The following is a 13,982-nucleotide window of genomic DNA, read 5'->3' as shown; positions in this document are numbered from 1 at the left end:
TGCCAAACTACAGCACTATGTTCCTCTGGGGCTAGTCTGTCTTCCCAGTAGACTTTTATGAGACCTCCCATCAAAACAGTCCTCCACCTCTTAATTTCAGCCCTGCACCTGTTCAGTGACTCCTCAGTCCTGCCATAACCTTGTTTTCAAATGACACCTAGGCATTCAGTCATCAGGATTTCTTCTTCTCTTTGGTTGTATAAACTTGTGTAACAACCCAAAGGTGCAGGTGCATAACAATGCCTGTGTCATCTAGACTAGCACATGAAACTTCCCACACAAAGAGTATTAAGTGAACAGGATCAGAAGAACAAAATAATAATAATAATAATAATATAAAACACAACAGTAACAACAACAATCCCTTTTCTCAAAAAAGCTGGGCAGAAAACAATTTTTCCATTGTGGAAAACTCTGACGTGCCAAAAATGTACTTTAAGAGTACCAAGAGACTGCAGGTTTTCATGAAAAATGCAGGAAATAAGTCCTACCTAGCCAAAAGCCTGGACATCAGAGTAGACCTGTTAGGAATGAAGAGTTTAATAGTACCAGCCTCTGGCCAACAAAAGGTTAATGCCATAATCTGGAATCTAGAAAAAGGTTATGAAATAGCACAATGTACATGTTAAAGTAGAAATTTACGGAGTTCATGTGAAGTGCCCCAACCTGGAATGTCCTACCCTTGGAATTATGCAAAGCATGTAGGAAGTCTCTGTGTGCATGCAAATGTCTGTGTACGTTGTATGTGTATGTACATGTGTATATTTGTGCATATATAACAGGATTAGCAATAAATTACTAAACTGTGAGGTTTTTCACAGCAAGGAATTATTCAATTAGCAAAGATGCACGCTTAACCAGTAATGTCATCACTTAATAACAGCCTAATCAATTGTATGAATGGCTTTTAGGAATGAATGGGCAGGCAGCCACCTGTTCATCTCATTCATGATGTGTTAGGAACAAAAAGAAAAGAAAATGTAGTATGAATTCCCTTTATACTTGTGTGTTTGGCATATCTCCTGCTATCAGTCAAGCTACCTGGACAGCTGCTCGTGGCAGTAAAGGGTGTCTTGGTTTATGCCCCTGGGGGCAGAAGCAGCCAACTGACAGTTAAAAGCAACTAATTAAGGAAAAGCTTGGAGACATGGAAGACCCAGCTCAAATCTTCCGTCTGGACCCCAAGTCTCCTGTACCCACAAGGAGATCCTGGACCATCTGTATCCTGGCTCTCCTGACAGGGTCATTTTCTCTCTTACGCTACATTTCCCCCTGAAACTCAAAGTCTTTCCCAGGGCGTGTTTCATAATGGATCAACTTATAATGCTACCCTGAGATGCAAACCTGAACTGTCCCTGATTATGCCTCCATGACCAAGAAGCTTCCTGCACTCTGTAGGAGTCTCCACCGAACTGCAGCTGGGGTGGCACCAGCGTGGCAACTTGTAAGGCCCTACTGGTAGGTACAGATCTGGTGAGTGCCTGCCACATGCAATCCCCAAAAAATCTAGGTAGCGACAAATCTGAATGTGCTGGCAGCGCCCTCCACTGCCAGCAACTACAGGCAGGTTTGGTGACAGAGTCCTCCCACTGAGTTTACCCATCTGCAACGCAGGCACTGATACATGAGCTTCCTTTGCATTCAGTGGGCACCTCTAAAACTTCCACTGCATCTTAAAATAGGAGTCCCAAATGGGCTAGATAAAACAAATCCCATTTCTTTCCCAAACTATGGAACAACCAAGAGCGACCGGCACAGATGAAGGTATCTAAAGTCAAGTGAGAGGAGTCCCTCCGTGTGCAGCTGTCCATGCATTACCCAGGGAGGTGCAGGCTCCGTGAGTCACACCAAGAAGCCCCTCGCTGGGAGGGCAGGTTCATCCACAGTGCTCTCACAAACCTGTGGCACTGAGCCCCAGCTACTGGAGCTGGGGAAAAATGGGTTTAGAGGGAACTCAGGGCTATGAGATAAAAGCAGTGCGATACAGAAGAGGCGTGACATGGAGACCTTGCACCAAAAAAACTGGAATCATCTTCCTGGAGAGAACGGTTTGTTCTTCCACAGAGCTAGCCCTGGTTGGTTTGCATGAAGGATGGACTAGCAAGAGAGCTAAGCAATTGACTTGCAGTGAGTAATTTAGTCACAAAATACCTCAATGTCTTTCTGTCTGCAGAAAGCAAATAGGATCACCCATGGTCACTGACTTGAAATTAGTACTTACGTCTTCGATAGTGGAAGGCTGGCTTCTACAGAAATGTTCTGCACTGCTCACTGAACAGACCTGGGTGAGCCCAGTGCTTTTAGCCTTGGCCTGCTGAAGCGCACAAACACTATTTCCCATGAGAAATGAGTCTCATCACTTAAGTGCAACCAGTGCAACGCACTGCAATGTACTTGGGATATATGACAAAGTTTACCTGAGAGACTGTTTGATTAAAACACAACAGGGGAACAAACATGCCCAAAGTAAATTCCCTTAAATAGTCAGGGATCATTGCTTTCTGCTTTTGCACCAGGATCTCTATGGCACAGCAAGAAACCGAGTGCAGAGTCCCAGCCAGAGAATTACCTGTGTGCTTACCTTTCCTCCTCCCACGTCTCAGTTGCCTTTTCTCATCCAAAGGACCTGACATATTAAGACAACTGAGGCACTGAGGCACACATCTACACTCCCGTCACCAGTTCCCCATGTAAGCAAAAGCAAGTATCCCAGGGAAATTGTGCAGGCTGCAGTCAGGCAGCAACACCCGCTGAGCCAGGTGCAATGCATAAGCTTCCCCGGCTCTTTTCTGGGAAGACCCCTGCAGTTGCCCAGCTCTCCCAGCCAGTCTCGCCTGACCCAGTGCCACCTTCTTTCCTCCTGTCGCTGTTCATCCAGCCACACCACAACCCTGCCCTGGGTGTGGGTCCTGGAAACCACCACTCTCAGGTGAGCTTGTCAGTCCCAGGGGATGAGTACTTCTCCATGCAGAGCTGCTCCTGCCCACCACGCCCAGCCCTTGCGTGGGCCAAAACCTGGGACACGCTGCGATCGAGACCCCACGAGGCAGACCACTGTGTAGCCTTTTCTGGTTACCCTTGCAGTTCATCTATCTGCGCTCCTCCAGGGACCTTCCTCCAGACATCCTTGTGTCATGAGGAAGAAGAAAAACGCCTGTCCTTCTCTAGAGCTGGTGCTTTTTGGTGTCAAAGCAGCACAGTAAGAAACTACAGAGCTGACAGAACCTGTGCCAAAACCAGGAGAATGGTATGAGGGTGTGGGCCATGCCAGGATGGAAAAAATACCTATGGGAGATTAAAGAAGGGATCTCTTAAATGTCATGGTGCCTTGTTGATGTCAACACACCTCTGCTTGGCTGCCTGTGCCATGGGAAGAGGGATGCTGCTTTCTCTGGCCAGGCGCACTGGCACAAGGGGAGGCAGGACACAGGGATGGGACAAGGTGGGTGGCCATGTACCATCCCCAGGGCCGAGGGCATCCTGGCCTGGTAAGGCCACGGCACAGGAGACGGGAGAGCCCCAGCATCCGATCCAAGCTGGGGTGCCAGCTTTGAAGCTGTAGAGCAGGGGCTGGAGGAGAAAATTGCCCAGGCAAGAGCGACACTCATGCAGGCGGGAAGATGTGAGTGGGGCACTTTTGCAAAGAGGGTATTTAAAAGGTTCAAAGAGGCACAGGAGAAGGTAGGGAGAAATCCCAATGTGGCTCAGCAAAGCTTTATCTCTAAGGGGATGCCCATCAGGCAGCAGGGGGATGTGTGCAGCTGTGAGAGACCTTTGAGCCAGCTTTGAAAGCCATCAGCTGAGCTTTGCCTTGCAGGCTGCTGCAGTGGAGGAGCAGGCCTTGACGTAGATCACCCACAGGTGATCTGCTGGGAAGGTGGGAGCCCCCAGCCAAGACCCTGGAGCTGGGAGAGCTGCAGGCCCTCAGCCACACGAGCTCCCCTGCTAGCTCCCCCTTCCTTCTTGCCTTCTGCAAGGAAAAGGCTCACCAAGTTGGGGCACAGACACGCTCCTCTCCTGAGCCCAGGGTCATCCCTTGCCTCTGCCTGCACGGCCCAATGCCCAGAAAGCAGGGTGCAGGGAATGGCGTTGAAATCCGCCCCCAGCAGGATACTGATTTTGCAATAATAAGCCCCTTTATCTCCCTTGGGCCCAAGAATAGCTCTTAAGAGCATTAGCAAAGGAATAATCCATGTCATCTACTCAGCATTTTGAGCACAAGCTCAAGCGTGGTTATTGTGTCCCCAGGCTTTTGCTGAGCCCATTCATTCCCCGGCACATGTGACAAGACTTACCGCTGCTGGCCCTGCGCTGAAGGCCACGCTTGGGGCACATGCTCGGTCCCCAGCTGTTTAGCATCTGGCCACATCCGGCAGTGGGGAGGGGGCAGAGGGCACTGCCCTTGGCTCTTCCCACCATCCCCTAGCCATCGGCAGCAGTGGGGCTGGCTCGTAAGCCCCGGCAGAGAAGGCACACACAGCACTGGGCTCAGGCTCAGTGCAGGGGCAAGTTCAGGGTTGGTCCCGTCCGACCAGATGGATGCATGCCCAGTGCCCATGGGGCTGCCTGCGCCCCAGCTCTGGGCTGCCGGAAGATGTCTGTGTTTGCATCAGAGGAATGCCCCAAGGCCGGCTCCTCTGCTTTCTGTATTATGGTCTCACACTGCCCAGCCTGCCTCAAAGCTTACCTTCATTGCACAAACAAACAGCAAAATCCCTGCAGTCAGAAGAGGAAAGGGAAAAAAAAAAAAAAACCAAACCAAGAAACCAGCAATATTCACTCAGCTGGGGAGGAACCCTCTCCTCAGCCTGCTCTCCAATGGGAGCTGAGGAAAGCTCACAGTTTAAGAAGGATTAACCAGGAAAGAGAAGAAATTAAAGCAGTTTTTGAGCGAGATCATTATGAGTCATGGGAGGTTGAAACAGGTTTTCCTGAGAAAGCAAGTAAATCCCTTGGAGAGAAGCCCAGAGAGGTACCAGCACAGCCAAAGCCAAAAGGGAGTGTCTGAGAGACAGATGGATGGACAGAGTAGGATTAAGGTGTTTCCAGGTCCAAAGGCCCACTGAAGTGACGAGACACCTCTGCAAATGCAAGGAGGGATGGGGCATTGCTGAGCCACGCTGGGTGCGAGCGAGAGGGGATCCCAGTGCCAGGGAGGGACTGCAAGCAAGGTCCAGCCATTGCCTGGGCCCGCAGCTCCCCTCCTTGCCACAGAACCACTTGCCTGCACCCCCAGGATTGGATGGGATGTGATGGGATGGGATAGGGGTTTGATTCCATATGACATCTTTATTTCCCCTTTATGCACTGCAGTAAATCACACAAAGACCATAAGACCACTGTTTGGTTTTACAAACAGGAGCTGCCCACACATCCAAGGCAACATTTTGGCCCCCCAGATCCAGTCGGACAGCCATACTCAGCCAAGCACATTGGCTACAGCTACAGGCCACAGATATAAAAGAGAGGTGAACAAAAACCAGCCCACAGAGCCAGAGCATCTCCTTGCCAAACTGTGAGCACTTGCAAATGTCCTCACACCCAGCTGCCAAGGCCACTGTATTTGTGCCAACGCTATTAATGAATAGTGGCCTGGACTTTCACCCCTATACCTGCAGTAAGTCCCAGATTACCCCAGAACAGGCTAGGATGCAGGACAGGAGGGGTAAAGAAGACCCACAGAATGAGGGGAGCTCCAGGGGGTGTAAGGAGGGAAGAAGACGGCCACAGCAGGGGACGATCCAAAAAAGCCTGCAAAGCTCTGCTGGTCGCACAGCTGGTGTACTGGCTGCTGGGGAAAGCCTCGGCACAGAGGCATTGCCTGCAGCAAAACCTCACTGTCTTGAGTGCTTGGGCAATGCAGGACACCTCGCCTCTTCCTGGGTGTGCACAAGGGGCCAGGCAGGTGGGGGCAGATAAGACCAACCTACATCCCAGGAGGCAAGAGCTGGTCGCTACTGCAGCCCTTCCAGCTATAAAACATCAGAAGACGTCATGGCCTGAAGTGACAGGCAGAAAGATGCCGCAGCGAGGGAACCTCAGGGAAAAGGGAAAACAGATTTCTCTCTGGTTCCCGCAGCGGCAAATCTGGCAGAGCTGCTGCTACAAAACCCTTTTGATTCCTGTGGCACATACCCCACTCCACTGCTGTTTGCAGAAAATCAGCCCTGGGCTCTGGAGGGGGGGAATAGATGAGCGTGGAAGGGTCTGCAGCTCAGGAGTTTCAGCAGCGAGCTCGAGCATGGACTTCAGCAGGTAGAGGAGGAGGAGGAGGGTGCATGATGTGCAACTCCAGCACCCAGAGAGATAGTGACAGCCAGTCCCTGCAGGAGGGAGCTGTAAAAGATGGATGCCAAGCACTTGCTGCTTCTCACTCCCTTTCCCATGCCTGGTTTCTCTGCGGGGCTTCGGAGCTGCTCAGACGTGTGGCCAGAGCAGGGCTGGCAGTGCTAGGAGCAGGGATGTGGGGTTGGTGCCGACGCGGAGAGGCAAGCCCCGGGGGGAGAGCGGTTGCTAGCTTTGCTGCTCAAGGCTTAATGCCATAAGAGCCCAGCTGACTCCTGCTCAGAAGCAAAGGGAAACCTCAGGCACTTGGGACAGCCAGGCACCCAGGACAGCCAGGCACCCGACGATGTTGTGTTTCCCCAAACCATGACAGGACAAAGGTTTGGGAAATGCATCGCCCTTTGCCTGCTGCCCTGGAGCTGCCTGAGTTTTGCCTGGAGTGATGCTGCTGGGCCCGGGACCGCCTTGCCTGGGGCAGGACACGTCAGAAAGGGGCCGCCCAGAGACGTTGCCAACGGGACCTATGTGCACAGCAACATCTCAGGTACTCGAGCGAGCGATTGCCCACCTCTCCCTCCGTGGGGCTGCTCAGGGCCCCACCGAGCAGGCGCAGAGGGTGAAGGGCACGGGGACATGTTGATGATGGCATGAGGGTGCTTCTCCCGCTGGGTGCGGAGGCATGCCCAGGGCACGCATAGGGGCTGCAGGGCTCTGCATGGTCCTCACAGCCACAGCAGCTTCTGTGATCTGGGAGAGATGTGTCACATCAGATGCAAAGTCGCCAGGCACAGGGAGGAAATTTAACGCTTGACTGTCATCTTTTGAGAGTAAAATCCGCCTCCACATTAACCTCTATGCATATCCTGATGGACCAGCTCCCTGGCCAGTGTATGGGTGCACTAAATACATCCCTATCCCCAAGGGCTGAGCTGGGACCCTTGGGAAGAAATGAGGATGGAGATTTTTTAAAAGCACAAATAATCTCCAAATGCTGAGGGTGGGTTTTTTTTTTTTTTAATCCACTTCCTAGAGCAGAGCACGTGCTGTTCCCCAGCAAGTGGGACACGGCGCTGGGGCTGCTGTGGGGTGACTGCCTGCCCGGTGCAGGCAGCCTGCCCACCTCCATGTGTGGGCAGCAGCACAGAGCAGCCCATGCCATACTACTGAACCCTTCACTTTCCCAAAACTTTATGAACTATATTTTGATTCCAAAATGCCTGTTGGGAACAGTCCCTGGACCACCTTATCTCCAAATCATGGCAAGAGATTGTTGAGGAAGGTGCTAGCCAGCGCTGCACAATTTAACCATACAACAGATCCAGTCCAGGCATCCAGGCAGCCTCCCTGGTACCGCTGAATTTACTCATATAGACATCTCCGCTACCTGTTAACAGTATTGCTGGACCTGGAGAAAGTCTGATCTTACTCAACCTGATTTGTTTCTTGCCAGCCCCTCTGGAGGAGAAGCCGACATCATCTCATCAAAAGCAGAGGCAAACCAAACCTCTCTCTTGCATTAGCTTTACTGTTGCACTTGGAACGTCCCTCAAAAGCTCCCCCTAAGATAGATAGAGCACATTTCTGCCTGCAGGTTTTAAACTTGACTTAAGAGGAGTTGATCAGAGTATTTTCCTTTTATTCAGGATATTGGTACCTGTGGTACCTGTTACACAAGACTCCACTCATCCACATTTTCTTGGCCTTGTGTTAGTATATCCAGGTTTTTTTTGCAAGCACACAGTCAGACTGGCATCCCTTTTGGAGCCTGCCTCACTCCCGGCTCTCGCCAGGTACTAGCAATCTTGAACAAGGAAAGTACTAGAGATGCAAAGAGTGCAGTGCAGAAAGGATGATCTAAGCAGTGTAACTGAGTAGCTCTGAATAGTTGTGGGTAACAAATTAGGAAAAAAATTAAAGGTTGGGATGCAAAGAGTATCTCTCTATAGCATAAAGAAGTATTTTTATTGCTTTGAGTTCCAGCCAACAATATTGTCCCAGAATGATTCTATGATTCTATGAATATTGGGGTATTAAATAATGCCTGCCCTCTTCCATTCCTTCCTTTCCTTCCTAAGGCTCTCTGCACACTGTCCCCATCCTGTACCTTTCCAGTCCCACTTCTGCTGTTCAGCAGCTGCTCACATTGCAGCGTTTGCAACTAGGAGACTTATTTTTCAGATAAAGCCACTCGACTTCCCTACGTCTCTCCTTTAGGATTACGCAAAAAAAAATTTCAGAGACTTGCAGGACCCACAGGAGTGACGCAGGGGCCAGGCAGCCTTTTCAAAAGCATCACCAGTGGTGACCTTGTCACCACCTCCACTTAATGCCTCCCCTTCTCCCCCAGCGCCATGCACGGCTCTCCCCCCGCCGCGCTACGGATACTACTACGTGGACAGAGGCTCGGGCGTCTCCTTGGGCTCCGTCCTCGTGTACTGGTGCCAGGAGGGGTACCAGCTGGTGGGCAGCGAGAGGCTCTCCTGCCTCCGCCGGGAGAGCACTTCATCCTGGAGCCACCCCCCGCCCCACTGCCAGGGTAAGGAGCCCGCCGGTGTGACCCAGCCCCTGTGCCCACTTGTAGGGTGTCCATGGGGTGCAGGTGATCACCACCTGATTGCTACCTCGGGAGGGGAGGCACAGCCACTGGCCCTTGCATGGGGGTTTCCTCGCTCTGGCCAAGCCAGCAAGGGCAGAAGGAGGAGGAGGTGGGGTGCCCCAGCCACCTGAAAAAGGGGACAGCAGAGGTCCAGCTTGACCTGGTCAGTGGGCATCAGCACCATGCTTCAGCGGGGGCCCTGCAGCAGCGTTTCACGAGCTGCGTAAGGCGGGGGGTTGCCGAAGGGGTGAATTCACCTGGCATTCTCCTGGCAAGACAACCAGGCCTTGTCTTGCTCCCAGTAGCAGGTACAGAAGTCACCAAGTGGGGTCAAAACCTGGTACCGGCTGACACCTGACTCCGGGTGCCCGGCACAGGGACTCCAGGGCACAGCCAAAAGCTTTCAGCAGGAGGAAAGCTGAACTCGGTAATAACCCAGCACGTGCTGTTTGTCAAAGCACGTGCGGAGCATGTGCCAGTTGCAAATGGCCCTCACGTTTTTTTTGTGGTACGAGCTCATCGAGAACAAATGCCTGAACGTTGAAGGAACAAAGTTTATTGCTTTAAAAGCTTTCTCTCCCGCACTGCATATTGCGTGCATACGTAAAATAATTTCAGGAAAATTGCCCTCAAGAAAGTTATATATTTTTGCAGTGGCAAGCAAAACCACAGAAGTTGTAAATACTATATAGCTTACACCTGAATTATATTGCTCATGCTGGATGCTGAGAATTAAAGACCCAGGGCCCTTTCAAGAAACGGTTTGCGGGCAAACCTGTGGTGCAATAGCTAGCTAAAAAGAAGTTTGAAACAGAAAAGGTCTGTCACATTCACTTTTGCCACTTCTCTTTCACTTGCTCAAGATAAGCAAATCCATTTTAAAAAGCTAGCATCTCACAAAGGTCAAATTAGAAACCAAAGTGCTTCAACCACTGGACAACCCTGCAGGTGCTTCAGCTCAGAAGCACTCCAGACAGCTTGCCCCTTAAAAATGAGAACAAAAATAAAGCAATTTGCCTCAATTCAGAACCATGAAGCCTGGTGATATACAGTCAGCGAATATCTTTCTTTCATAACAGTAAACACAGCAAAATAAAAGCAGTGAACTCTGTTGCAATAGATGACAGGTACTCCTGTAGTCAAACAGTCATAAAGCTCATTAGCAAACCTTATCTTCTAAACAGAGGCTGCTGTTTGTGCACTGCTTAATGGAGACACAACTTGGGTGAACCAAAAAAAAAAGAAAAAAAAAAATCCCAAACCTTAAATCACACCGTGGGTTCCCCAAAACAAAGAGGTTTTAAGACAGTTTTAAGGAAAAAATCTGCAGGCACTTGTTCCCTTTGAAACAAAAAGCAAACCTCTGTACTTTCAGAAGGCTTAGTTTGGTCATTTCGCAAGGGTGACAAGGTTGGGTTTTTTGAATCTCTGTGTTTTATTACTTTGAAAACCTAAACATACCATTTTTGCAGACTTTAGCGAATTCTTTCATATTATTTTGCCCTTGGGATGGGAGCCATGTCCCTAACTGTAGACCTCTACAATGCAAACATCATTTAGGTTCCCTTTACAGTTTGATCAAGATGTAATTCATCTGCTCTTTCTGGGCATCCATCTTAGGGCAGGTAGGGATCACAGACTTGGACAGACTGTACACCCATCCAAGCAAATTCTGAAGGAAGTGGCTATTTTTTTACAATGAGGGTGGTGAAACACGGGACCAGGTTACCCAGAGAGGCTGTAGATGCCCCATCCCTGGAAACATTCAAGGTCAGGTTGGACCGGTTCTGAGCAACCTGATCTAGTTGAAGATGTCCCTGCCCATTTGCAGAGGGGTTGGACGAGATGACCTTTAAACACCCCTTCCAACCCAAACTATTCTATGATTACAGCCACCAAAGTTTCCAATTATTTTTTTTTTTAATTCCACAAGCCTATTTTTTTCTTTCAAATACTCATGCTTCATTAATCCTTTTTTAAACTTTTCCCCCTTTTTTCAACTTTTTGCCTTTTTCCCCCACCTTTTTGCCTTTTTCCCCCACCTTTTTGCCTTTTTCCCCCACCTTTTTGCCTTTTTCCCCCACCTTTTTGCCTTTTTCCCCCACCTTTTTTTTTTTCCCTAGGAACCATTAAGCAGAAATATATGTTCCAGGTAAAAAAAAAAAACACCAAAAAAACCCCCCCACACAAAAAAACCCCAAAAAACCCCAAGCAAACAAAACAAACAAACAAAAAAAACCAAAACCAAACCAAAACCCAAGTTACCCTCATTTCTCTATTTTTCATTCAGGGCTCAAATCATGCTATCACGCAAGACACACCCGACGCGTTACGTTTTCCACCCTCTGAGATTATTTTACTATAATTACCTGAAGAAAATACTAACTTCTAATACAATTTGGTTTTTTTTCTTTTTTTCCCCCCATTCACTTCCTTGTTAATTGAGCCGGCGCGGCATCACCCACGTTCACCCTTTTTTTTTTTTTTTTTTTATACTCCCCAATGGTTCTTCCTAAAACCCCCGACCCCGCCGCGTAACTTCAGCCTCTGGGCTGGGGGAGCCGGCCCGGCCCCGCCTGACGGCCGCCCCGCTCTGCCCCGCAGCCGCCCCGCAGCCCTCGGCCAGCGGCGCCCGCGCCGCGGTGGCCGCCTCGCTGCTGAGCGGAGCCGTCGTCCTGGCCCTCTCCGCCTCCTTCGCCGTCTGCTGCTGGCGGGACAGGGCGAGGAGGAACCGCGGGGGGTGAGTACGGAGGCGGGGGGGGGCGGCGGCGAGGTGGTTTTTGGGGGGGGGGGGTGCGAGGAGCAGCCAGGGTGCTGCGGGCGAAGCAGAGCCGCTGCTGCCATCTGCCGAGGCACGCAGCCGCGCGGGTTTGCGCCCCCTCTCCCCGCTGCACGACCCCCCTCACGCATCTGAAACCACCGGCAGCGTGGCACGATCGCGCATAAAAAATTTTTTTAAATTAAACCGAAGGTAGGTTTGGCCCCGATGAGGAAGACGGGGCTTTGCAAGGGGGGGGCCGGGGAGGCTGCTGGTGGGTTGCAGGGAGGGCTCCTGCCGGGAAAAGCCGCAACACGGTGCGAAGCTGTCAGCTTGGTGATTTACAAAAAAACCTCTCCCTAACGGCATATGAAGGGAACAGACAATACACGGAGGGTGGTCGGTGGGAATATCCCTTTTCTGAGGCTAGGTTCGGCGCAACTGCGTGTCCACAGCCCAGCGTGGGGAAAGGAGGAGCATCCTCCTCTGGGAAGGACTGGGAGAGAAGCTGCGGTGGGGAGCAAGGGCTGCACGAGCAGAGGTACCACTGGCCAGGACCATGCTCACAGAGCAGCATCTCTGCAGCAGCACTTCCCTTTTTCCCAGCCTACCGTCCCGGTTTTACCAGCAATGGTATCCTGAACAAGGGATCGCAACAACAGGGACCGTGCAGGAGCCTACCTAGGGATGCAGCTTTAATTGAGAGCCTAATTCCTTATTATCAGGAGCACACAAAGACAAGGAGTAAAAAAACCTGCAAGAGAGAAATCTGAATCTCTGAGCAGGCACCAGCCATACCTCTCCCCGCTGGCCTGCTCGTCCCCAGGCTGGCTGGTGCCTCACAGCACCCCTCTTCTGCAGGGCTGAAACTCGGGGAGTGGAGGAAGGGGGTCAGAAGCACTGGGTGACAACTCGGGTTTAGGATACAAACACGCAATCTTTCCGGGGGGATGTGGGGCGGGGGGGGTGTGTAAATGAAAACAGCCAGCCCACAGAGTGCAAAGCAAGCATCTGCGTGGGCATCTCTCTCCACCTTGCAGGCAGCAGCATAGGAGGAAAGGCAGAGGAGGACGGAAGTATGACCCCTCCACCCCAGAGAGGGGGAGGAATGCTTTTGGGAGACTGAAACACTACCACCGGCGCGACTACCACCTCTCAGCCCTCTCCAGCTCTGTGTTCCCGGGGGCGTTCACAGGCCGCAACAACCTGGCTTTCCAAAGGTACCGCTCAGCCCCCACACTGGCACTGTCCTCCCCAGCTCCTCAAGCAGGGGCAAGAGCCCCTCCCAGACCACCCGGAGGCAGGAGCAGCCAGATGTAAAAGCCCACATGGCTTGGGCATCCGATCCCCTGCCTCACCCTCTTAGGCGCTCCCCACCTAGCACCTAACAGCAATAAAACCCTTGCACCTGCTCTTTCTCAAGGGGGAGGCGAGCCAGAGGACCAGGGCATCCCTTGGCCCTGCCTCAGCATCACCTGGGTGGGCTGCAGGCTCCCTTTGGTGCTGCAGCCCCCTCTTACTACCCCTTCTCCCTCTTGCCTTTACCAGGAGCCCCGAACACCCGCCAAAGCTGCCCCTGCCGAGCTGGCACCCCGAAGCGCAGGTCGTGCCCCAGCTGGTGTTGCAGCCCCGCGCAGCACCCACCACCGCCCTGCCCAGCCAGCCGTCCCGCAAGCCCCGCAACGTGCTGCTGCCTGCCATGCCCTGCTGTGCCGACCTCCCTAAGGACCTGCTCCCCCTCTACTACAGAAGCTATGAGGAACATGAGCTCTTCAACAAGTTTGGGAGGCCAGTTTGAAAATTTAAACTGCCGTTCAACTTTTTTTTTCCCCCCTTTTTTCTTTTAACACCGTCAATTCCTTGAAACTCTGCAGAGCTCAGGAAAGAATTTCACAAGAGCCAATTACTGCACCTGGGTTTTCAAATGGAGAAAATTTGACACTTCATGTTGAAAGGCTTTTTTGATATAATCCTTTTATTTCGCCCCCCATGTGTAGAAGTGCACATTTCAAACAAGAGTTCCTGGGTTACAAGCTTCTTAATTGATCATTTTGGCAAGACGCATGAAGCAGAGACTGAGCCGCTCCAGCCTAACCTACAGGCTGAGCATGTGCAGACTTTCAGGTTTTAAACACAAGAGTCTGATTTTCTGTTTAGGGCTCTTTTAAAGGCTGAAAGTGAAGACAGCCAGTTACCAGGAACAAGGAATCTATGTCATCAGATAATTGGAAGCATTTACAATTCATTGCACTTGAATGTAGGCTGAGATTTACAGGGGTTTTTCTGTTGTTGTTCAGAACTCACCATATCCTCCCATCTCTACACAGTCTTAGACTTGCAAGA

At 51.3% G+C, this 13,982-nt stretch overlaps 1 protein-coding gene across 1 annotated transcript; it reads left to right on the top strand.

Annotated features, from left to right (window-relative positions):
* Window positions 1-6,651: 6,651 nt before the first annotated feature.
* Window positions 6,652-13,437, top strand: LOC142596339 (uncharacterized). The gene is made up of 5 exons (XM_075725483.1): window positions 6,652-6,829; window positions 8,633-8,821; window positions 11,486-11,621; window positions 12,680-12,859; window positions 13,188-13,437. The coding sequence occupies exons 1-5, from the start codon at window positions 6,652-6,654 to the stop codon at window positions 13,435-13,437; spliced, it is 933 nt and encodes a 310-aa protein (XP_075581598.1).
* The last annotated feature ends 545 nt before the right edge of the window (window positions 13,438-13,982 follow it).

This window comes from Pelecanus crispus, chromosome 1 (assembly GCF_030463565.1).
Source record: "Pelecanus crispus isolate bPelCri1 chromosome 1, bPelCri1.pri, whole genome shotgun sequence".
In the NCBI taxonomy this organism is placed as follows: domain Eukaryota; kingdom Metazoa; phylum Chordata; class Aves; order Pelecaniformes; family Pelecanidae; genus Pelecanus; species Pelecanus crispus.
The sequence above is the reverse complement of the archived record's forward strand: the minus strand, read 5'-3'. Positions and strand labels throughout refer to the sequence as shown.